The following is a 24,974-nucleotide window of genomic DNA, read 5'->3' as shown; positions in this document are numbered from 1 at the left end:
GAGCATGGTCTCCCACGTACTGGAAGGAAAGGAGGGAGGAGGGAGGAACCAGCGATGTCCCACACCAGCCTCCAGAACACCCAGGGCCGCCCCACCCTACCCCACCAGCTCACCCTCCCTGCCTGCACCTGCTCCCTTCACCCAGATGGGCACCGTGGGAGCCACGCTCTGCTGACCATGGGTGTCGCCTGGCCCACACGTGTTGGCAGTGTCCTCTCCTTGGCCTCTAAGTCCCTGCTCCAGTCTCAGAAACAGATCCTTCTTTGGATCTGGGCCTGTTGGAAGCAGGTTTGTGTTCCTGGGCCGCCCTCTCACCTCTGGCAGAACTCAGCCCTTGGGTCCCAGACCAGAGACTCTGTCCAGAGCAGCTGGACCAGGCCTGCAGATGAGGACAGAGGTGATTCCCACCCACCAGCAGGCAGCCTGGCAGGCCTGTCTCCCTGCCAACCTATGAAACGCTCCCACCTACCCAGTACCTTCTGACATGTTCAGATTGCAAAGCCCAGAGCCCCAGCCCTCCTCCAGGGGCCCCACAATTGCCCAGAAGCCTACAGCCCCCTCAGCAGGTTATTCTGTGTCCTCTCCCTTCTCCATGACCCTGACCCAGCCCTGCCCTCCCCAGCTCCACTTCCTTGCTTTGTCCTGCCTGGACCATCACCTAACCCTAAATGAACGGCACAATCAGGACAGCAACCCCCGCCCCCAGACTCCTCCTGTGACACCACCACGAACTAATGCTCCTGGTCCCAGGACCCCTGACTCCAGCCCCCACCCCTGCCCCGTTCAGGTTTACTCACACCAGAGCCCGTCAAGTGTGGCAGTTACAGCACAGACCCGGCAGCCCACTGCCTACCCTGCAAACAAGACTCTGCTCCTCGGACTGTGGAACCTATCCTCTTAGAGACAGACTAACAACAACTGTCCCCACCTCCCAGGCCTCCCGGGACGAATCAGTGATTTCTTAAATGTAAAAGAGTGAAAAACCAAGCCAGGCATCCTGACACTGCTCGGAGCACGCTGGGTGCCAGCACGTGCAGATGCAGCCGGCCATGCCACACTGGCCAACAGGCTCTGCCTCACCCCGTCAGCTGACCACCTGGCGGGCCCCAGCCACCCTTCAAGGCTCAGTTCAAACAACCCCTCTGCTTAAAAGCCCTCTCTGACTCCTTCAGCCAAATCAGGGAGCCTCCCTGGGCTCACGCCGTCACAGCCACACGACATGCCTGGGGAGCAGGGCGCACACCTGCTCCTCACTCGGCACAGAGCCAGCCCGTGATCCCAGCTCCCAACACAGCACCATCACATGCCGAGCACCCAAGAAACGCTAGCTGTTCTCAAATTCTGAGTCCAGTCCAGACCTCTCTCCCTTCCTCCCCAGCTTCAGACTCAGCTCCAGCTGCTCCTGGACCCACTCAGCTCTCAAACCAGAACCTTCATTCCCCACCCTATGGGGGAGCAGAGGGCTCCTCCCTAGGCAGATCTGGAGGCTTCCTCCCCCCTCTCCTATCCACAGTTGGCACCAGCACCCAAACTGCTGAAATCATTTTCCACCTCAACACACCACCCCACCTGCCCACCTGGGCAGACTAAAAGGTGTCATGTCCCTTCCAGGCTCCTAGCCACAGGAGAGCCATCAGGGTGAGGTGGTGAGCAGCCAAGGATGACAGTAAACGATCCTGCCCAGGAGTGGATCGGCGGCCACGTTCCACCCAGGGCAGAGGCCCAGGCCACACGGGGCGGGCTGCCCTGGGGAAACTCTCAAGCCAGGATAAGGAAGCATGGCAACACTGGGTCTGAGCCCCTCGTGTGCAGAAAGATAGATGTGTGCACCCTGGGTCCAGACACACCATTAGTGACCACCATGAGCCACCACTCAGGAGGGGACTCCCTTGTCCCACTAGCTCTTGGGGCCAGAAATACCTATGGGTCGAGCAGCCTCCAGGGCTTGCAGTCAGCTCTGGCTGGGGTTTGAAACGACCAGTCTCTCCTCTCTACTGGCAGGACCACCTCAGATCCCAGCACCCAGAGGGCTCCTTCCTGGAGGTACAGGTGACCAGCTGGGTCACACGGAGGCTGCTGACCAGCCCCAGGAGCCACGGCCCTTGCCCCCACATCCTCCCTGCCGGCTAAGGATGCAGTCATCCCCCACCTGCTGCCTTTAGACCATCCTGGCCCCGGGGCACCCATGACAGCCCCTCTGGGCCCAGCTGGCCTCGTTTCCTCTTGGCTGGCCCAGGCCTCCCTGCACTGCCCACTTGGACAATCTGTCCACTTTGGAATGACGCCTCTTTTCTCACACTGACCTCTTTACTTGCTTGCCAGCCACACAGCAGTCACACACTCCCAAGTATCCAGCGTTGATGGAAGAACCTTGTCTAGGGAGGATTGTGATCATGAGAGCCACATGGGGGATCCCAGACTGGTGCACATTCACACGAGTGCATTCTGTGGGCATGTCACAAGTGTCTCCACAGCTGTCCAGGATCCAGATGTACACGTGTGTGTTGGTAAGTGTGGGGTATGTGGCATGTCTGTCATGTACATGAGTTTGCATCTACTTCTGTGTGTTTGAATTTGTTCTAGTCTTTTCTCTGTGAATATAAAGTGGATGTGCCTCCAAGCAAGAGCAATGGGAAGCTGGAAGAAGAGGTACCCTCAGGAGCCATCCAGGGGAAGCAGGGGTCACTCACCGTGCCGGGTGTCATACTGTCTCATCTGCACCTCCTCCACGCAGTCAGCCGGGAACCAGCCCGTGCGGCCTTTCACGGTCCCCTCCCAAAAACCGCCCTCCCCAATGCTGAGCACTGGGGGGACAGAAGCCAGACAGGCTGTCAGAGCAGAGGGGCGCAGCCAGAGCCCACCTGGCCGCCCTCCGCCCCCGACCACCATCTCCACTATCACCACCCAACCTTCACCTCTCTCTCCTTCTCTTCCCTTCCCTCCCTTCATCTGCCTGGCTTTTTCCCTGGGAAAATTTTGGGATCCACATGGAAGAGAGAAAAGAACAGATGGGCACAGCACAGGATGGGCATGTGAGGGACAAAGAGATGCACAGATGGACACACTCGAGGGGGGACAGGAGGCAGAGGCAGGGGCCACAGTCCTGCTTCTGCCCGCTCTCCTCCCTGCTCTTGAACCAACTCTCATCCTTGCTCTGGTACCCATCCCAGGGGTCACTGCCAAGAGCTGAGGGTCACTGTGCTGTGGCCAGGAGATTGGGCCCCATGATGGACCATGGAGAGCTGACCAACCCAACTGCTTCTTCCTAAGGCTCCCTGGACAGAGGGCACTCATTGAGGGGAGGACCCCAGTGATAAGGGAGACCCCGTAATGGGAGGAGCTTGTCACAGCACAGGATCCCCTCATTACAGGCACCCACATGACTGTCAGAGATACCCCTTAGAATGGCAGAGAATTCCACACATCACAAGCGTTTCCAATGAAGAAAGTCCCAGAAGTGACACAGGAACCCCATAATTCAAGGAAGCTCTGTAACAGGATAGGGTCCTACGAACATGAGAACCCCAACACCACCAGCCCCCAGAACGACACAGAAACACCCCCATGAGAAGAGGCGCCCCTGTGGTGACATTTTGGGGAGCCCAAGATGACAGAGGATGGAGAGAAACCCACATGACAGAAGCCCCGGAAAGACAAACAGCCCTCCCTTCACAGTGACACAAGGGATCCCCAGTGGCACAGACATCCCATAATGACCGCGGCGGCTCAGAGTTCCCAGGGACACCCCTGATGACAGACCCTCCACGGTCGCCGAGAAGCGGGGCGGGCGCCCAGAGTGGCGCCCGCGAACCCCAGGAGGCCCGGCGCCGCGCCCCCCGCGACCCCGCCCCCCGCGCCCCCTCACCCTTCACGGCCTCGCCGCGGTGCAGCGGGATCTCGCCCTCGCCCTGCGGGCTGTGCGCCTTCACGGCGATGAACTTGCGGCCGGGGACTGCGCTGTAAAGTTTCCGCTTCGGGCCCCGGGGCGGCGGCGCGGGGGGCGCGGGGGGCGCCGGGCCGGGGCCGGGCGCGGGGCCAGGGCCGCCCGGGCCGCCGGGCCCGCTCGGGCTGTAGACGAACACGTAGGTGACGGACGCGATGCCGGGGGGCAGCGGGCACGCGAAGCCGGCGCCCGGGGCCTCCATGGCGCGCGGCCCGGCCCCGCCGCCGGCCTCACCGCAGCCGCCGCCGCAGCGCCCGCCGCCCGCCGCCCGCCGCCGCCCGCCCGCCCGCCGGGGGCCCGGCCCGGGGCCGCTCCATGGGCCGCGCCGCCGCGCCCGGCCCGCTCCCGCCAGCGCACGAGCCGCGCCCGCTCAGGGCTCCGGGGCCGCGGGGCTGCGCTCCCGGGCGCGCCGGGCTCGCTCCATGCCGCGGCCGCTCCGCGCGCCCCGCCTCCTCCGCGGCCCGGCTCCTCCCTCTGCGGGCGGCGGGCCGGGCTCCCTCCTCTCCCCCTGCGGCCCGGTCGCCGCGGCCCGGACGCGGGAGAGGCCACCGGGCCGAGGAGGACTACGGTGCGCGGAGGAGAAGGCTGAGGAGGGGTCGGTCCGACGGAGGAGCGCCGGGAAACCGGGAGGCGAGGCCGGCCAGGAGAGGAAGTCCGAAGGGGCTTCGGACTGGAGAAGAGCGTCTCAGAAACGGTTCAGGGTTCGCCTAGCCTCCAGGAGGGGCTCCCCGGCGGGTCCGCATCCTCCCTCCCCCCCACCTCCAGCTAGGGCCTTGGCCACCTCACACTGTGACCGCCGCGTATGCTGGGCGCCCGAATCCCCCTCTGGACCTGGGTCCTCTCCTCCCGGACATCCGCCTCGGATGCTCATACCCTCTCCACGCTGGGCGCCTGGGCACCAAGCCCGAGGCCTCAGTCCTCAGCCTTTGCCTACTCAGAGGCCTGCACCGTCTCCCTAGCACCTGGGCGGACCACGTCCACAGTCTTCGCCAATAGCCAGGCTCTGGGAGGCGAGAATTAGCTGCACTTCAGTAATACGTTGGTGCCTTCCTTTCTCTGCCCTGGCCATTCCCAGCACCTCAACTATCCCAGTCCTGCTCCTCTGGCCGACTGTGAAGTTACCCCTCAGCTTCGAACACAGCCTTCTCTGCCCTGCTCTGTGATGCTTGCTGGTGGGGACTCTGACATTTCAGGCCAGGCTTTGCCAAGAGGGGGCGCCACCTCCCCCACCTCTATGCCACCCCCACCGACAGCAGCTCCAACTCAAGACACTTCCTCTCCTGCAACCAAAGGTGATCTCCCACTGAGGCCCTCTCCCTCCAGAGTGCGCCAAACTTCCTCAGCCCCCTCCTGGCCGCTCACTGGGAGGCTCCCTTACCTGGATCACTCCCCACTTAATTGCTTCTGAGCCCTGGGCCCCAGCTGTCAGTGTCCTGAGACTTTTAGAACTCTCTGCTATTAGCCCCCACCACAGCTGGCACCCTGCTGCTGCTGCTGCTGCTAAGTCACTTCAGTCGCGTCCGACTCTGTGCAACCCCATAGACGGCAGCCCACGAGACTCCCCCATCCCTGGAATTCTCCAGGCAAGAGTACTGGAGTGGGATGCCATTGCCTTCTCCGAGTTGGCACCACCCTAGGCACCTACTAAATGTTTGTCGAAAAAAGAGTAATAAAAATTCTTTCTCCCCACAGAGCAGTGAGCTGGAGCCCCACCCAGAGCAAGTCTTAGTTTGTGTTTGCTAAAAGGATGAGTGAATATACAAGAACCAAATGAAAGCAGAGCTTCCACACAGCTCCAACTCAGGAGTAGCCTCTGCAGAAGTGAAACATAGCAAAGTTTGTTCTTTTAGCCACAGGCTATGCAAAATTTGGGGGGAGAATTGAAGTGATTCGGGGCAGGGCAAATAGCCTTGCAGTCTGGGTAGGGACACAGAAAGACAGAGAAGACATCAAGGTCAAGACTGCATGAGCAGGGACAACAGCAGAGGAAGAAATGGCTTTTATAAGCTCCTGTTGCAACCCAAGCCCTCTGCTGAATGCTCACACTTAGCAAGTTTGGGAATGAGGTCTACCTGGGGGCAAGTTAAGCTGCTTCCTAGCTGTGTGGCCTTGGCCAAGTCATTTACCCCACCTGAGTGTTAGGACCCTCATCTGTAAAATAGAGTACAGCCTCATACAAGGTCAAGGTTAAGTGAGATGATACACACTATACTGTTCAGCCCAGCTGTCACTGTGAAAACAAAGTGCTATTTATGTAACTCTTTCATTCAACATGCCTCTGGAGCACCTTGTATGTGACTGGCTCAGGAGCAACTGCAGGAAACAAGAGAGACAGCTCCTGCCTTGAAGGTGCGGGGAGAACAGAGGCCTTCATCAGCGGCGCTGGCTTGTGCTGTGGGCCAGGGGTCCAAGGAGGGAGCCTTCACTGCCAGGCTCCAGAAGTCTTCCCAAAGGAAATGTTTTGGGTAGGACCAGTCATGCCTAAATGATGAGAAACCCAGGCACAGAGTGGCTGGCTAATGTGCCCAAGGCCACACAGGCAGTGGATGCAAGGAGTGCACTGGACTCCGACCATCTGTCTGCAGAGCCAGTAACCACCTTTCACTCCCACTTCTCGGCTCAGTAGGGTTCCAGCCCAAGAGTCTAGTGGGGCTCCTGCACAGGCTTTTTGTTATAAGTTCTTGGTTCTCAGGATCCCAGCACTCACAGTGAAGGGTAAAGAGAAGAACCATGGAAACCTGTGTTTATACAGGGCCAGAGGAGTTGGGAAAACACCAAGACTCTCCTTTGGGAACAGGGTTGGGGTCCGCCTATGGATTTGGAGCCCTCGTGGAGAGGACGCGCCAGCCCCTAACCTCTTAGCACAGCTCACCCAACCCTGCCTCATCCCAGCCCTCGTCCTCCTCCCTGGCATGGCATGAACCTTTCTAAACCACAGGTCTGACCAGACCCTCTCCTCCCAGCATCCTCCCGCAGCTATCCACTGCCCTCAGCACAAGTCTGACTCCAGAGCTCAGTGTAGGGGAGCCTGCCCCAGGCCAGGGGACCTCACCGTTTTCCCTTTCCCACCCGGGGAGGCCCCCACCCAAACCTCAGCTCAACCCTGCAGAGCCACACCGGCAGGCCTGTCCCCGCCGCTCGCCCGCCCCGTGCTGGCTCTTCCCGGCTCAGGCCCACCGCCTCCTACCTGATCTTGCTCTGGCTGCCCCTGCCTGTGGCAGGGCTGCCGTCATTCTGCGGGTCCCCATCCCGGTCCCGGTCTTTCTCCTCCTGCAGTCGCTGGAGCAGCAGCTGGTGGGGGAGGCTTCGCAGTGAAGGTCCAGGAGAAGCTGCCGGCTGCACCTCGCCCTTCAGGTTGATGTCACTGGCTGAGCGCTGCAGGGGCCGAGGCGAGGCCAGGGTGCTCGGGCCGGCCAGCCGCCGCCGCTTCGCGTAGCTGGGGGTTTCCCTGAATGGCACTGGGGTGGGGGGGGGGAACAGGTGAGACTCTGGGTGGCCAGATTAGGGAAACAACTTGTCCTGTTTTGTCTGGTATTTCCAGATTTCAAAAGGAAAATCCTCTGTCCCAGGGACTGCCTCAGTCCCAGGCAAAACAGGTCAGTTGATCACCCTATGGCTGAAGCTGGGATGGGCGGGAGAGGACAGGGTCACATACCAAGCTGCCTCTAACTCTAGCTTCAGAGGTAAAAGCCTGCCCTTCCTGTCAGCCAGATGAGGCCTCGGGACTGCTTAGATCTGCTCTTGGAACTGCCCATCGCACAGGCTTCCAGAGAGACAAAAAACCGGCCACACGTGACAAACCTCACCAGACTACCACTATATGGAACTATTTGCAGTTGACTATCACCTGAGAAATTGTAAAAGAGATATTCTAGACCAGGGGTTGGCAAACATCTGTAAAGAACAAGATAGTAAACATTTCAGATTTTGTAAGCCATTCAGTCTCTGTTGCAAGGACTCAGCCCAGCCACTGCAGTGTGAAAACAGCCTCAAATAATATATATGAGCAAATGGGTGTGGCTGAGTTCCAATAAAACTTTATTTAAATAGCAGATGGTGATTAAAACATGATCCAACTATATGTTTTTACAAAAGAATCACTTTAGATCCAAAGACACAAGTAGGCTTAAAATAAAAGGATAAAAGAAAATATTTCATGTAAATAGTAACCAAAAGAGATCTACATAGCTACATTAATATCAAACAAAATAGACTTAAAAAGTATTAAGAGAGACAGAGGACATTATATTTGATAAAAGTGTCAATTTGTCAACTAGATTAACAATTATTAACATATATGTAACAAACAACAAAGCATCAAAATATATAGAAACAAACATTGATATATTTGGAGAAATAGACAGTTCTACAATAATATTTAAAACTTCAACACCCTGCTTTCAATAATGGATAGAGCATCTAGAGAGAAGATCAGTAAGAATATAGAAGACTTGAACCAGTTAGACCTAACAGATATACATAGGACACTCCACAAAACAAAAGCAGAATACACATTATTCTCAAGTGCACGTGAAACATTCTCCAGGATAGATCATTTGTGAGGTCACCAAAAAAGTCTCAATAAATTTAAAAAGACTGAAATTATACAAAAGTATTTTCTGCAGAGACAATGGAATGAAGCTCAAAATAAACAGCAGGGAGGAAAAAAACCTGGAAAATTCCCAAATATGTGAAAACTTAAACACTCTTAAACAACCAATATGTCAAAATAGAAATCATAAGGAAAATTGAAAACATTTTGAGAAAATAAAAACAAAAATAGAACATACCAAAACTTATGAGATGCAGCAAAAGCGGTACTAAAAGGGAAATTTATAGCTGTAACACCTACATTAAAAAGGGAAGTCTCAAAAAAAAGGGAGGGGGAGGAACCTATTTAAAAAACTAGAAAAAGAGAAGCAAACCAAACCCAAAGGAAGGAAATAGTAAAGACTGCATGAGATAAACAAAATAGAGATTAGAAATACACAGGGAATCAATGACACCAAAATTTGTTCCTTAAAAAATATCAATACAATTGACAAACCTTTAACTAGACTAAGGAAAAAAATTAGAGAAGAGGACACAAATAAATGAAAACAGAAATTAAAATTGAAGTGTTACTACCTGATGTTACACAATTAAAAAGGAATATAAGAGAATACTATGAATAATTGTATGCCAACAAATTAGATAAACTAGATAAGATGGACAAGTTTTTAGGAAAACGCAAATTACCAAAACTGACTCAAGAAGAAATAGAAAATATAAACAGACCTATAAAAAGCAAGGAGATTGGATCAGTAATCACATCTCCCAACAAAGAAAAGTCCAGCATCAGATGGCATCACTAATGAATTCTTCTAAACATTTAAAGAGGAATTAGCAAAATCCTTCTGAAACTCTTCCCAAAAAAATAGAAGAGGAAGGAACACTTTCTAATGTATTCTATGAGCAATTTAAAAATGATCAAAGAACTTGACATTTCTCCAAAGAAGATATACAAACATCCAATAAGCACATGAAAAGATGCATCAATAGCTGTTAAGAAAATGCAAATCAAAACCTCAATGAGATACCTCTTCACTTGGACTAGAATGGCTATAATTTTTTTTTTTTTAAGGTAATAACAAGTGTTGGTGAGGCTTTGAAGAATTTGGAACCATCATGCATTTCTGGTGGGAATGTAAAATGGTGAAAAACAATTTAGCAGTTCCTTGAAAAATTAAATATAGAATTATCGTATGACACAGCAATTCTACTCTAAGTATGCACCCAAAATGACTGAAAATAGTATTCAAACAAATACATTTCACACATGTCCATACAGCAATATTCACAAGAGCCAATGGCTGGAAACCACTTAAATGTCTACCAAAGGATGAATGGATAAACAAAATGTCACAGATACAAACAGTGGAATATTATTCAGCCATAAAAAGTAATGAAGTAGTGATACATCCTGCAATATGGATTAAGTTGGAAAACATGCTTCAGTTTGTTGAAGGAAGCCAAACACCAAGCATCATTCCACTTACATGAAATATCCAGAATAGGTAAATCTATATAGACAGAAAGTATGTTAATGGTTGACAGCGGCTGAGAGAGAGCGGAATGTGGAATAATTGCTTAATATATACAGAGTTTCCATTTGCGATGATGAAAATGTTATGGAATTCAATAGAGTTGGTTGTGAATGTCTTAAATACCACTAAATTATTCAATTTAAAATAGCTAATTTTATGTTACATGAATCTGATTTTAACTGAAATTTAAATCTTTGATTTTAAAGCCTCAATTAAAATAAACAACAGACAGAGGGCTGGACTTGGCCTGGGGGCATTGTTTGCCAAGCCCTGTTCTAGACTCCGGTATGCAGACCAGCAGCCTCACCTCCAGCTCCTTAGGAAATCTGAGGCTCCACCCAGACCCTCTGAGTCAGAATCTACATTTAACTAGATCCCTGGGTGACTCAAATGTACACTACAAAGTGAGAAGCACTTCCCTAGGGCACTCTTCAAAAGCACTCTGGGACAAGTCAGTGAGAAGTGTGCTTCAGAGTATCCACAAGAGATGGGCGGAGGGCCTGAGGACACAGAGGCAGCCCGAGGCAGCAGGTGAGGAAGCAGAGGTGGCTGCTCCCAGCCACGGTCCCTGCTTCCTGCGGGTCAGTCTAGGGGTGGCAGGGGGGCTGCCAAGAGGCTTCCAGGTGACCTGTCCCCTGAAGAGTGATGACAGGGCTCAGCCTACAAGATCCCTCCAGGCGGCTTTGTGCCAGAGGAAAAGGAAGGATGGCTGGGCAGAGCCTCCCTGCTGCTCCTCCTCTGTGCACAGGCCCCACCTGGGTCCCCAAGCTGAGGTGAGACGTGACCACTGACTCCCAGAGGGAGCGTGTGCCAAGGGAGTGGGGGAACAAGGGTGGACCTCTGGGTCGCTCTGGTCTGAAGACAGGCTCTGCTATTAATTCCTCTGTGCCTGGGGTTTCCTCCTCTGTAAAAATGGACTAACAGCAATCACTCACTGGGGGCCTGTTGAGAGGGTTATCATAAATGCTCAGAATATACTCCCCTGTAACTCAGGCGCATCTGGCTGTGTCATCTGAGTGTATGTGTGACTTCTGAGCAGGTAAGGGTGCGTGGCCAGCAGAACTGGTGCCAACAATGGGACTAAATGACGTGACCCCTCAGCTCAGCCACAAATGCCTGACCCCAGCCAGGTAAGCGCACCCTGGATCAGCCAGACAGAAGCTGATAATGGTGACCCCAGGAGCCCCAGCATCTCTGTCCGAAGATGAGGGGTAGCTGAGGCCTTCCTGACTCAGCCTGGACCACAGACAAGCCCCTACCCTCCATCCAACCAGCTAGACCAAAGCTACCTGCCAGAGTCCAGACCCATGGAATCCAATACTGCATAAGGTCAGTGGGGGAAGGAGTAAAGAACCACAAAAGACTTTATTTTACCTAAGGAAACTGAGGCACAGAAGTCCCAAGCCACTTTCCCAAGGTGACATCACAAGCAGAAGATAGAGCCCCACACATCCAGAAACCAAGCTTGTCCCAGGCTGACGACCTCCTCCAAAACAAGTAGCAGCCCCAACCAGACCATAACTGGAGCGCCTGCTCTGCCTCTTACCCCAGTTCAGACCTCAGGCTTCACCACAGTTCTCTCCCAAGCAGGACCTGGACCGCAAGCCAGCACCATTTCATTGGCTCAGTTACGTGCTCAACATGCATCAGCTGCTGCCGCTGGGGGGTACAGGGTCTGCCCACTGTCGCAGACCCCTGACCCTGCTTGGGAACAAGGGGCTCACAACCAAGCCTCACTGCCGGCAGGTCTGTTCAGGGGAGACTATATACGAAGACTCCTTAAACATGAACTTGACCTTATCCTAACCGTAGCCTACCATAACCTCACATTAGAACCAACAAGGACTCAGACCCTGGGACCAGCCTTAGCCCTTTGCTGTCCACTGTCACTTTAAACTTTGTAAAAATGGAGGCATCAGATACTGCAGTCCCAACAGAGAGGGAAGCCTAGGAGTCTGTTCCCAGGAGAGCTGTGGGCAGAAAGCTTTGTCTGCCCAGGACAGAGGGAGCAGAGATGGGGCTCGCTCTGTGGCCAGGTGGCTGGAAGGGGCAGCCTCTGGCCAGAAAATACTCCTTTCAGGAGGAGAGGCCCACCCCCAGCCACTCCACATGGGGAGGGGAGGCTCAGGATTTGCAGGACAGGTTCCTGGGCAGACCCACAGCCAACACTGCCCTGGGAGAGGGTGGCCCCTGAGGTTCAGACTAGACAGCAGCTCCTGGGTTCCCTCTGCGGCACGTGCTGGTTCCCCCCAAAGCGCTGGCTGCCGAGAGCTCAGAGCCCCTTGCCTGAGATGGCTGCCCCCTTCCCCAGACACATCCCTACCACTTCGTTTTGATGTCTTCACACAAGCACACAGGTGGTCTTGTCATGCAAGGAAGCTGACTATGGGCCACTTAAACTGTTTTACGTTTCCAGCTGAAGTGAAATGCTGAGCATCTGCGGTGGAGCTACACTGCCACATGTCCCCTGCTGGTCCTTCACACGACCTCACAGGAAAACAAACCTTGACCTAACTCTACTCCTGCTTCCAACCTAAGCTGATCCCTAAATCCACAGTAGTAACAATTACGATTGAAGGCAGGAGGAGAAGGGGACGACAGAGGATGAGATAGTTGGATGGCATCACTGACTCCATGGACATGAGTTTGGGTAAACTCCGGGAGTTGGTGACGGACAGGGAGGCCTGGCGTGCTGCAGTCCATGGGGTCGCAAAGAGTCGGACACGACCGAGTGACTGAATTGAACAATTAGAACCATACCCTTAATGCTGACCTGACTCTAACCGCAATCCACAGCCTTCACCTAACCGTGACCCTAACCTGACTCTGTCCACCTGCACAGGCCCTCCCCTCAGCACATTCCCTATGCCTACGGAGCCCACTAATGGGACCACTGGGAGAATAGGAAGAAAGGGCTCCGGGTTAGGGGCTCCCCTGTAACAACCCCACTCACTCTTGCCCGAGTGGGCCCCAACAACCCCCACAAATCCACATCGGCAGGGCCCTCGGTGGGCAGAACTCACCAACGTCCGAATCTTTGTGGGTCTTGATGACCTCCGCGAGCTCAAAGTTCCCCGCTATGATGGCCACCTGGGGGGGGGGGTGGTGCGGGGTGGAGGAGGGAGGCTCAGCAGCACAGACTCACCTCCCCTCAGCCCTGGGGGCTCCCTGAATGCCCGAGCGGGGTCATCCTCAGTCGCGGGCCCCAGGCTCAGACCTTGGCCCCTGTCTCACCCACCACCCCAGTCTGTGTGGGACTGAGGGGTCTCCTGGGACACAAGACTCTCAGAGCTAAAGCTGGAACACACTGGCCACCCTGCCCATTCTCGGAATGGCCCCCCCACACACCTGGTCTCCCCACGTGACCTGTGAAGGCCCCTGAATGGACAGGCACAGCCCACACCTGTTCTCCCCTAGCCCCAGAGCCCTCTGACCCTCCTCTGTTCTCCCTGGAAGGGGGACCGAGGGAGCCATCCTCAGTGGGCACCCCTCATAAGAGCCAGGCACTGCCCTGGCTCACCCCCTTCCCCCACCTCACCCTGGGGCGCCCCTGGGCCCAGAGCTCCCTCACTGCTTTATAGGGAATAGACCAAGGTCCAGAAAGACCAAGCCACACAGAGGTGGAGAGACGTGCCCCGGGGAGCCCCACGCTCCTGCAGACATTCACGTACCTGGAAGGCTGTCTGGCTGTTGTAATTGCGGACATCCTTGTTGGCTCCGCGGAAAAGCAGGACACGGGCACAGCTCTCCTGGGGGAAGATTGGAGGAGGGGTCACAGCTGGGTGACAACACATGCACACACAGGGCCCAGGGCTACGTGTTCAACACACACACGTGTAGCATGGGGGGGGCAGGTCAGGTGTAAGTGTGTAGGTCCTAGCTAGCACAGAGGGTCCACATGCATACAATGCACATGTGGTTGTTCAGAACACACATGTGTGACACATGTGTTCAGGGAAACGATAGGCACACATAGACCTTCAAGGCCACAGCTCGCTGCAAGAGGCAGAACACGCAACTGTGGTGTGATACATAGGGTCAGACATGCACACACACGTAGTCACTGTACAGTGTCACCTGTGTGCACACATGTGTGCAAGCGTGCAGACCGACCTGGTTGTAGAGGGCGCAGATGTGCAGGGCTGTGTTCCCAGAGGCATTCTGAGCCCCCATGTCAGCTCCGTAGAACAGCAGGTGCTCCAGGTGCTGCACGTGCCCGAAGCGGCAGGCCTGGGGGAGGGGAGGTTACTGCTGGGCCCTGGACACGGCCCAGACCCACAGGCCGAGCCCGGGGCCCTGCCCCCGTGCCCCCGCCTACCTGGTGGACTTCCTGCCAACCGTTCTCGTCGGTGGTCCCCAGCTGAGCATGGTCGTGCAGGAGCAGCTCGCAGCAGAGGGCATCCCCCCCGCCCAGGGCGCTATGGTACAAGGGCGTCAGACCGCGGCTGTCCTTGTAGTCCGGTGAGGCGCCCAGGTCCAGCAGGGTCTGAGGGCAAGAACCTCAGTATTCATGCCATGCCAGCCTCTTTCCGCTCCGGAGTCACATGACGCTCCAGCGAGGGCTGGGCCTGCACTGACCGTCAAGGCAGCCGCGTTCCGCTGGCGCGTGGCACAGTGCACGGCCGTGAGCCCGTCTCGCGTGCGGAAGTCCAGGTGAGCGCCGCCGTTCTTCAGCACCTTCAGCAGGTCGGTGGCATCGTCCAGCTGGGCGGCAAGGCTCAGCGGACACTCTAGGTGCAAGGGACAGGCAGAGGTCACAGTCCTGGCCATTCCCAGACCATGCCCCTCCCTGATCTGCTTCTCACCTCCTGAGTCAGGATCGTGGAAATTGGGGTCCAGCCCCTTGTCCAGCAGGCGGGCCACCTTGTCTGTGCTGTGCAGCTGGACGTATTCCATAAACTTCTTCAGGTTCGCCTGGAAGAGCCAGCCATCCTGATCAGCCCACACTTGACGACCATCATCTGACCATCACCCACGTTCCCCAGGGAACTACCACACCCTTCAGTCTGACCCATCAGCCTCCACCATGACCTTCTCCCTTTCCCGTGTTACCCTAACCTTGCACTCCCACTGTGGCCCCAATTCCAGCTCCGCTGGATCCGCATGCTGCTCCAGATCCTTCATCGCCCCCCAAGCCCAGCTTCCCCCCCAGTTCCCTCCCTCAGCTTCAGCCTCTGCCCTGGCTTCTCTTCTTGGCCCTGATGCCCCAACCTGTCCAGCCTGGAAAAGCCTGAAGCCACATGGGCAGGAGCCAGCCCGGGGCAGCCTGCACCTCTGCTCCCCAGGTAGCCTGCTCCTTCTCCAGTGCATCTTTCTCACATGCTCACCCCACGACAGATTCCAGCTCCAGGGCCCTCCTCTCCTACCAGGTGTCCCCTCCTGTGACGTGACTCTGACTGCTTTTCCTTCACTCACCCGGTTATGGGTCAATTCACTCAGCAAAGCCTCACTAAGCTCCCGCTGGTGCTACAGTGCTGCCTGCAGCAGGCAAGGTACCCTGGCCTGAGGCCCCAGTTACCCAGGCCCTCTAGAAACAAAACGCATCAGAAATAGGACAAGGTGCCGTGGGGGCACCCTCTGGCGGGTTAGGACAATGAGACAGGAGGAAGGATGTTCAAAGCTGAGAGGAAAGACCTCGGCCCCACCAGTGTGGGGGTGTGTGGGGGGGGGCGGGGGGGAGGCCTAATGTGGTGCTGGGGGGCGGTCAGAGGCCAGGACTGTGGCACGGAGTTGAAACTCATCCTAAAAACAAGTGAGACTCACTGAAGGTCAAGAGTCATTGGTGCCCTGCAGGTCACTGAGGTCAGCTTTGGAGGAGAGGTAACTATGGGAGGAATCCAGGGTGATGGGTTAGACCAAGACCAGTGAGGGAGTCTCTGCCTAGCCACAGAACCAAGGCAGCAGAGGAGTCTGGCATGGAGACTCCAGGGTCACAAGGGGGTCACGGGGGCACAGGGGTGAGTGCATAGGTCCCTCTCTTAGTCCCCAGAGACTGTCAACGAAGTGTCCAGCAAGCAAATGTCCACTGGCCCACAGGAGCCTGGGGTGGGAACTCAGGGAGTCTGCCTATGGAAAGGGCCAGGGTACCCACCCTGCCCCTCCTACATTCAGAAAAGGCAGGGAGGTGCCCCCCAAAGAGCATGTGGGGTCAGACCCTCCTAGCAACAGTACCCAGGAGTAAAGACCCCATAGGTATGCCTAGGGGCCCAGAGTCAGAAGATCTGGGTTCAATCCCAACATCACTGGATGCAGAGCTATAAGCAAGTCACTTAAATTCTCTACGACTCAGTATCTTCATCTATTAAATGGGTTAATAAATAGTCTATCCCAGAAAAAAAAAAATAACAAGATGCCTAATTTCAAGTGCCTAGCACTGGATGACCACTAAGTCCCAGATGCCCTGTTCTCCCCACCCCAACCCAGCTCCCCTCAACAACCACATCCGCTCACATAGCCCCCACAAAGACACTGCACCCTACTGCACTCCACCCCTTAGCCAGGGACCCACCAGAGGGGTCAGTGAGAGTCTGACCTGAGTGGAACCCATCACCAGACCAACCACCCCAAAGTCATGGTGCCCAGAGTCTGCATCCGGCCCTCTAGCCACCCCCAACACCCACACTGGGTCCCTGATGACAGGAGAAAGCAGCCTGAGCCAAAGCTGGCCAGCCCAACCAAGCTGGAGTGGCCATTCTGGGAAGGCCTCAAAAAGGGAATTTTTCAAGGACATTTTTGACATCACAAAATCCAGCTACGGCTGAGCTAGGGGAGCATTGGCCATGGCGGGGAGGGGACTGGAGGGAGTGCAGAAGGTCACCTTGGAGTCCCCTCGCTGTGGCTGCCTCCTTACCTTTGTGTGAAGCTTTGCAAACTGCTTATCATCAATGAGGTTCTGGGCATAAACTCGCCTCTTGTATCGAAACTGCTCAGGTAAAGACAAGGCAGAAAAAGGCACCCACCTGGACTGAGTAAGTGAAAGCAGGCACAGAATGGAGTCCTGCCCACTGCTGTGTGGCCAGGGCCCCACGGCTCATCGCCCCCACAACAAAGCTCCTGCCGGCCGGCCTCACCAGCCCATGCACACACCATGGACACGACCTGCACCGAGGACAGGTGTGCTGCACGCCCAGCAGTCCCTCTGCCTGCTGCGCCCTTCCTGTCTCACCCCCACTCCCAGGATTCCCTGGAAACCTCAGTACTCTTCCAAGACCAGGTTCCAGGCCTACCTTCCTAGACACCCTTCTCTGCACAGAACTGTGCCTACTGGCCTGTGCCACCAGGGAGGCCCAGTCAGCTGAGCTCAGAGACCATAACGCTTGTTCCAAAGCCCACTGCACTTGCCACCCCCACCTCCAAACTGGATCTGGCCCTCTTGCTCACAGGGTGCTCAACGGCCTTTACATCATGAACAGGTGAGCAAAGAGGAAGACTTAGACTGTCCTTAGGAAAACTGCACGGGCGGTGGCAGGAAGACAAGACACAGATGTGCACACAGCCCGCGGCGGGCGTACTCCACGCGGCGCTCTGGGCAGTCACGCCCGCTCACACCCCGTCGCACGTGCTGCTGACCGCGCGCCTGCACGCGGCTCACTCCTCACTCGCCCCGCATACACTAACTCCCCGCGTCCGTGCCCCTCGCTGCCGCACCCTCTGGAGCTCGGGGCTCTGCCCGTCCCCGGCGGCTGCTCACCTCCAGGTAGGGCAGGGGCGTGTCTAGGTTGGGCGGGTATTCCTGCAGAAGCCTCTCCTCGTCCAGGAACTTGCCGGCGCGGCCCCGAGAGGGCGGCTGGAAGAGCCCGTAGTTGAGCGCGTCCTGGAGGCTGTGGTTGAGGGCGCAGAGCACGCGCTGCTTGGCAGCCCAAACGGGCGCGGCCGGGTCCAGGCGCAGGCACTTCTGCAGCGGAGCGCGGTCGTGAGCTGATCGGGCGGCACGGCCAGCGCGTGGCACGGAGGCCCGGGGCGCCGCCCGAGTCCCCGCGCGGGAGCGGAGGCCGCGGACCCCCGCCTCTGCGCCCCGCTCGCGAGGCCTCGCCCCGGGGGCGGTGCTTCCCCGGGCCCCGCCCCCGCCCGGCCGCGGGGAGGGTCCGGGAGGAGGCCGCGGGGGAGGGGCGAGTGGCCGGGGCCGGGGTCTCCTGCGCACCGCTCGCGGCGCGCGGGTGGGGGCCCGCGAGAGCCGGGCTAGGGTGCCGCCGGGACCCGGGCGGCGAGGCTCACCGTCTGCTGCAGGTCTGGGATGCCGACGCGCACGATCACGGCGCTGGCCCCGGGGCCGTCCATCCCCGCGCCCGGGCCGGGGCCGCTAGCGGCCAGGAGCTGGGCGCCCCGGGGCTCCTCGCCGCGCCCCGGCCCCCCCCGGCCCCCCACCGGAGCCCCGTCGGCCGCGCTGCGCGGGAGGGGCCCGGGGGGAGCCGGGGCCGGGGCCGGCGCCGGGGACAGCGGCTCCGAGGGCTCCGCAGGGGCGGCGGCGGCGGCGGCGGCGGCGGCGGCGCGGCTCAGCTGCATCGGCCCCGGCTCCGCTCGGCGCCTGCCTTCCCCGGGGGCGGGGGCGGCGGGGGGAGGGGGCCTGAGCCGGGAGGGAAGCGGGGGTGGCAGGGGGCTGAGCCGGAGGCGGGGGCCGGGACGCTCAGGGCCGGCGAGGGCGAAGGGGACTGTCTGGGGTTCCGGGGTGGGTAGTGGGGTCCGTGCGAAAGGCGAGGGCCGCACAGCAGGGTGGGGACCCTGGGGGCTGTGCTGGGGGTTTGGGGACTCCTAGGCCTCTGTGTGGGGGGAGTGGCTGAGCAGCGAGGACCGCGCCGCCCTTCGGCTGCGGAAGAGCATCCGTGGACCACCGGGGAAGATGCGGCGAGGAGGGGGTCTTGGAGCTGGGATGGGGGCCGCTTTGGGCACTGGGACCAGAGGCAGGGCAGGAAGGGGAGAGAAAAACTGGAGAATTAATTTCCGGGGGTGGCAGCTTCTCCCCACTCTACCGACCCCCTCTCCCCACCCTACTCAAGACCCGGGGATGACAGGGACCAATCCGGTCCCAATCCTGGGGGTGGGACGGTAGGGACCTCAGAGCACCGGGGTCTCTCCCACAGCCAGAACCATTTAACCCTCCAACTTAACCCTTAGAACCTCGCCGAACTGTGTTCAGCGCAGCTCACAGCTCCCGGAGTTTGGGGAGTTCGCTCCGGACTCTGAGGCCCGCCCCTCCTCCAGCCCCCTCCCCAGGTCCCCTGGTTCGCCTAGCTCCGACGCCTGTCACCCCCTCCCGGTCACCTTAGCGACAACAAGATGGGGGCGCGACCTAAGAGGAAGGGCTTAGGGGAGGGGGCGCTACTAGTCTCCACCTGCAACCGGGAAGTGAATTTTAGTTTTACACGTTGTCGTGGCAACGCGGGAGGGGGTGATGAGTAGGCGGAGAAGAGGGGAGCGCAGTAAAGAAACTAGCTCAGGCACCACCGCCCCATTGGAGCACACTAGCTACCCCCCCCCCCCCAATACTCGTCAGCCTCACAGAACTACCCCAGAGCTGGGAAACCCGAGCCCTCAAGGTTCTTAAAAAGCAAGGAGCAATCCCTTCACGTTGAAACAGCCCTGATTTCCCGAGAAACAGCTTCTGACTCCCACAAAGCTCCCCCACCGTGCTGGACGCCTCCCCAAAGAACAGGCCCTGACCCCCATGGCCGCTCCCCTTCTCACAAGACACACTTGCTATCCTTCACAGAGCAACCCAGCTTGGGAACAGCTTCTGGTCCTGGCAGAAAATACCCCAGCCTCACCCACCTTCTCCAAGAGCAGCCCTGGATCCGCTGAGCCTCCCAGGAATAAACTTGAATGAACCGCACCACCCCCCCGCAACACACACACAGAAAACCTCCCTACCCTTCCCTGACATCCTAGAAGCACCCTACCCCCACACAGACCAGTTCTTGACACCCCGTTGGAGAACAACCCCCACCCCAAAGAGCCCCACAGTACCCGCCCTTCTGCCCCTGGAACAGCCTCTGGTCACCCCAGAGCGAGACCCACTTCCCCAGGACCAGCCCTGACCCCTGAGGGAAACCGGGCTCTCTCCCTCCCCAGCCACCACCCCTCCACGAAAAATCTCTGCCTCCCAGGACTCCACTGACCCCACTGTGTCCAGCGCTGTCTGCAGTCTGCTCCTGCTTTCTTCCCAGGCCTAGGCGGACCCTCCCTGCCTGAGTGTGACCTCAGGATGTTCAGGCTCTTCCCAAGGCCACAGGCCTGGCCTGAGTGAGGGAGCTGAGGGTCCCCAGAGGCTGGGGCGGATGGGAGGGGTAGGGGAGTGGGGAAGCAGGAAGGGGCTGTCGGAAGCCCACTTATCTGCAGGAAGCACCTTGGGAAGCATGTGGCCCAACCCTGGAGAGGAAACGAGTGCTTGCTGGCCCCACTGTCTCCACCGTCTTCCTGCCCCTCCCCGTGTCCCTCCCCGCTCCTGCTGTGGCAGCTGTGTGGCCGTGGCCACATTCACCAGAGTCCCCGAGTCGTGATGGGACTGAAGGAGGAGGCTGCATCTCCCCACAACCAGCCTCAGAGCAGCCCCAGGCCTCTGGGCTCTCCCTGCAACCCTGCCCTTGACCTGAGAGGCCAGACACCCACCTGTCCACAGAGACAACCTCATGGGGACCCCTTCAGCCTCCCTAGGGGCCCACTGTACTTGGTTCACCCAGCACCATGAATGCCGCGCTTTCAGGAGAAAACCTCACGTCTGAGAAGCAACCAACACCCTGGTCTCCAGGCCCAACTGGGCCTGCCCTGCCAGGGCCAGGTCCACAGAGCACCCAGCCCAAAGAATGGGCACATGATGAACAAATTTCAAGCTGGCACCACTCCGCAACCCACCACCACTCTGGCAAACGGCAGAAATCCCAACCCCCAGAAGCACCTTTCCCACAGAATGTCCTCCTGGCCCTGCAGCCTGATGGGTTGATGGAGCAGGAAGCCCAGGGACAGGCTATTTTGTTGAGAATAAGACACCAGGCTCCTCAGCAGCTCCTAGCCCAGCCCTGCCTCTCTGCCCTCCTGAATTAGTCCCTGAAGGCAAGGAGTCCCCAGACCCCACAGCCCTTCCATCAGGGCTAAGGTTCCAGAAAGACCCATGGTTCTCCCATCCCCACTTCCTCCCAATACAGGTTCGAAAGCCCAGGGCCTGTGGAAGCTCATGTGGGCAAAGCATGAGCGTGCCTGGCACAGGGTCAGACCTCTCCGGTGGAACACTGCCCACCACTCCGTGGCCCCCCAGGCCCCCCAGCCACTGCAGAGGCCGATTGTGCCCGCACCCTCAAGGTCCTAAGCACCCCCCGCCCCGCAGCCAGCAGAGCACCCCCACCTGCAGCATCCTGGCGGCCCTTCCTGGTGAGGCTGCATCCCCCTCCCGCACCACGCCCTCCTTTCACACTCCTGGGCCACTTCCTCACCCACATCCCAGCCTTTCCCTCCCTCTCGCAGTTAGCCTACAGAGGCCTGGCCCACAGCCCCCCTCTTACTGCAAACCCCGCAGGCCTGCTGTGTGTCCTGCGAGCCTCACGCCCTGGTTTCCAAGACGGGGTGGGGTGGGGGGCAGGGAGAGTCCTGCTGTCTGACCCTCCCCCGGGGCCCACTCTCCCGCCTGTACTATTCCTCTGCCCCCACTCTGCTCTTTCCTACACAGCACCCTGGTGTCTGCCTGCCCTGAAATCACTTGTTGCTTATTGTCTAGGACCTGTCTTCTCCCCCCCAGGATGCAGGCTCCCCATGGAGAGGAAGCTTTCCTGATTTGGTTCAGTGCTATGTCCAAGGCCCCAGGCTTAAGTCCGTGCTCAGTGGACATTTGCTGAAGTTTCATCTACAAACTGTTCACACCCAACTTTCTCTGTTCAGGGCAGACCCTCTCCAAACTCAGAGCAGCTTGTAGGGGCAGAATACCTGAGTATTCTGACTGTCTAGGCCTGGTGCAATTTTTCTGGGTAGGGTTTTGTTTTGTTTTGTTTGCTTCTAGTTATTTCACATCTATTTCATCCTAAGACTGATATGTTAAGTTTTATTTTTCTAGGAATACAAATCTTTTTCTAAAAACTTTTCATTCTGCTAATCTATTTCTATTTTGTTTTCTTCTGTTTAATTCTTTCTACTGCTTTGATTGTTGTTAGGATCCTTTTTCTAATTTCTTCAGCTGGGTACTGAATTCAATTTTTAGTCTTTCTTTTCTCTGACAATGAGTGTTTAAGGTTATACATTTTCAAGTTCCACTTTAGTTATGTCCGTTAAGTCAGCCCTTAGTTGTGGCATGTGGAATCTAGTTCCCTGAAGGGATTGAACCCAGGCCCCTACATTGGGAACTCTTGGCCAAAGGACCACCAGGGAAGTCCCCCATTAAGTCTTAATAAGTAGTATTTTTAATTTCACCTTGTTGATTTTCTGATATCCATTGTATTGTTTGCTTTAGGGATTACTGAAAAGTATGCTTACTTTAACAGCTTTCAAATGTATACTAGGTTTCTTTCTTGGTATTTATTTATTTATTTTTGAGGAAGGACTCCCCCTTAGCTACTGATTTCTTTATTATTTTATTATGGTCAGAGAAGATGATCTGCATAATACTGATCTTTGAGTATATTTGAGTACAAATACAAATATAATTTATTTGTAAAAAAATAAATGTAAAAAATACAAATACAAATATAAATATATTTGAGTATATTTGAATAAAAGACTTTCTGGTTGCCATGTGTGTGGTTCAATAGGAATTATTGGATACAAGGAGATATGTATGTGTGTGTATATATACACACACACACACATATATACATATATATACATATCCAACAATATACACACATGCATAAGATCATACCTCCATTGTATCAAGTTTGTTAATTGTGTTATTCAAATATTCTATGTCTTTTCTAATGTTCCCTTTGCTTGATGTATAAGTTACTAAAAGAAGTGGGATAAAATTCCACTTTAGCAGCCTCTCCATGAAATTTTGCCAATTTGGGATTTATATGTCTTTTCAGGCTTTATTTTTAATGCTAACAGATTTAGAATTATTATAGCTTTCTGATAAATTATTCCTTGTATCATTATATGGTACCTTATTTATTCTTAATGATGCTTTTTGCCTTAATTTTTTTCAGTGTTTAGTCTAGGCATGGCACTATTTTGTGAGTATTGACCTCATATATCTTTTCCCCTCATTCTCCTTTTATTCTTTCTACATTTTATATTGTTAGATGTGCTTCTGGTAAATAGTATGTGTAGCCGTTTTTTAGGTTAGTCTCTGATGGTGTTTTGTTACAAGTACTGATATGCTTTACCTGATTTTCGCCTCTCACTCTGGTTGTCAGTCAGTATTGTTTTGTTTTTTTGTCTAGCTGCTTTTTTCTCCCTTTGGGCTCTTCCTCTGATTGATCATGTTATCTTTATTCCTCTTTCCCTCAACTCCCTTTGTTTTTGGAGTTAAACATTCTTTCTATCATTTTCATAAATACACTTAAATTTGTAACACGTGAGATTAACACAGCCTAAAGTAAAACTGCCCCCCCCCCACCTCCCCTGCACTAACGGGAGTTCAGCTTTGGCCTCAGGCCTGTGTCCACATTGTTCTCACCTCCAGTCTGTGTGGTTGCTGTGGAGTCACATGTCAGCCCACCCTTCACTCACTTTCCTTCTGACTTGAATTTTCTTCTTCCCGAAAGTAGTGACAAAGTAGTGACTTTGAAATGTCTTATTTCACCCTTATTTTGAGTGATAATTTAGCCAGTGTAGAATGCTAAATTGACAAAATTTTTTTTTCTCAATACTTTGAAGATTTTTCTCTCTGTGTGCTGTATTCTGGGTAATTTTTCCACTTCTGGCTTCCATCTCACTGATTCTGTTTGAGTTTAATCTGCTATTAACCTCATCCGTAGGTTTTATCCCCCCCCTCCATAGAGGTTTTTTTTTTTCTTTTTTTTTTTTTACTTCTTTTTTTTTTTCATTTATTTTTATTAGTTGGAGGCTAATTACTTTACAATATTGTAGCGGTTTTTGTCATACATTGACATGAATCAGCCATGGATTTACAAGTATTCCCCATCCCAATTCCCCCTCCCACCTCCCTCTCCACCCGATTCCTCTGGGTCTTCCCAGTGCACCAGGCCTGAGCACTTGTCTCATGCATCCAGCCTGGGCTGGTGATCTGTTTCACCCTAGATAATATACATGTTTCAGTGCTGTTCTCTAGAAACATCTCACCCTCGCCTTCTCCCACAGTCCAAAATTCTGTTCTGTACATCTGTGTCTCTTTTTCTGTTTTGCATATAGGGTTATCATTACCATCTTCCTAAATTCCATATATATGCGTTAGTATACTGTATTGGTGTTTATCTTTCTGGCTTACTTCACTCTGTATAATGGGCTCCAGTTTCATCCATCTCATTAGAACTGATTCAAATGAATTCTTTTTAACGGCTGAGTAATATTCCATTGTGTATATGTACCATAGCTTCCTTATCCATTCGTCTGCTGATGGGCATCTAGGTTGCTTCCATGTCCTGGCTATTATAAACAGTGCTGCAATGAACATCGGGGTGCACGTGTCTCTTTCAGATCTGGTTTCCTCAGTGTGTATGCCCAGAAGTGGGATTGCTGGATCATATGGCAGTTCTATTTCCAGTTTTTTAAGGAATCTCCACACTGTTCTCCATAGCGGCTGTACTAGTTTGCATTCCCACCAACAGTGTAAGAGGGTTCCCTTTTCTCCACACCCTCTCCAGCATTTATTGCTTGTAGACTTTTGGATAGCAGCCATCCTGACTGGCGTGTGATGGTACCTCATTGTGGTTTTGATTTGCATTTCTCTGATAATGAGTGATGTTGAGCATCTTTTCATGTGTTTGTTAGCCGTCTGTATGTCTTCTTTGGAGAAATGTCTGTTTAGTTCTTTGGCCCATTTTTTGATTGGGTCATTTATTCTTCTGGAA

The 24,974-nt window shown here is 55.0% G+C and overlaps 1 protein-coding gene across 3 annotated transcripts in view; it reads right to left on the bottom strand.

Annotated features, from left to right (window-relative positions):
* SHANK3 (SH3 and multiple ankyrin repeat domains 3) overlaps window positions 1-20,267 on the bottom strand; it is a 51,504-nt gene extending 31,237 nt beyond the window's left edge. For 2 of the 3 annotated variants that reach the window (XM_065946031.1, XM_065946041.1), the window contains exons 1-13: window positions 20,142-20,267; window positions 18,244-18,914; window positions 17,720-17,923; window positions 16,880-16,951; window positions 14,835-14,943; window positions 14,608-14,759; window positions 14,348-14,515; window positions 14,143-14,259; window positions 13,701-13,778; window positions 13,053-13,119; window positions 7,131-7,401; window positions 3,866-4,068; window positions 2,691-2,804 (exon numbers count right to left, since the gene is read on the bottom strand). In XM_065946031.1, the coding sequence (XP_065802103.1) occupies window positions 2,691-2,804; window positions 3,866-4,068; window positions 7,131-7,401; window positions 13,053-13,119; window positions 13,701-13,778; window positions 14,143-14,259; window positions 14,348-14,515; window positions 14,608-14,759; window positions 14,835-14,943; window positions 16,880-16,951; window positions 17,720-17,923; window positions 18,244-18,531 (1,843 nt within the window). In that variant the 5' untranslated portion in view covers window positions 18,532-18,914; window positions 20,142-20,267. Of the gene's footprint in view, window positions 1-2,690; window positions 2,805-3,865; window positions 4,069-7,130; window positions 7,402-13,052; window positions 13,120-13,700; window positions 13,779-14,142; window positions 14,260-14,347; window positions 14,516-14,607; window positions 14,760-14,834; window positions 14,944-16,879; window positions 16,952-17,719; window positions 17,924-18,243; window positions 18,915-19,794; window positions 20,077-20,141 lie in introns of those variants that run through there. The other variant, XM_065946035.1, reaches the window with a different exon arrangement.
* Between the last annotated feature and the right edge of the window lie 4,707 nt (window positions 20,268-24,974).

The sequence above is a fragment of the Muntiacus reevesi genome, chromosome 1, assembly GCF_963930625.1.
Source record: "Muntiacus reevesi chromosome 1, mMunRee1.1, whole genome shotgun sequence".
NCBI classification, from domain to species: Eukaryota; Metazoa; Chordata; class Mammalia; order Artiodactyla; family Cervidae; genus Muntiacus; species Muntiacus reevesi.
The sequence above is the reverse complement of the archived record's forward strand: the minus strand, read 5'-3'. Positions and strand labels throughout refer to the sequence as shown.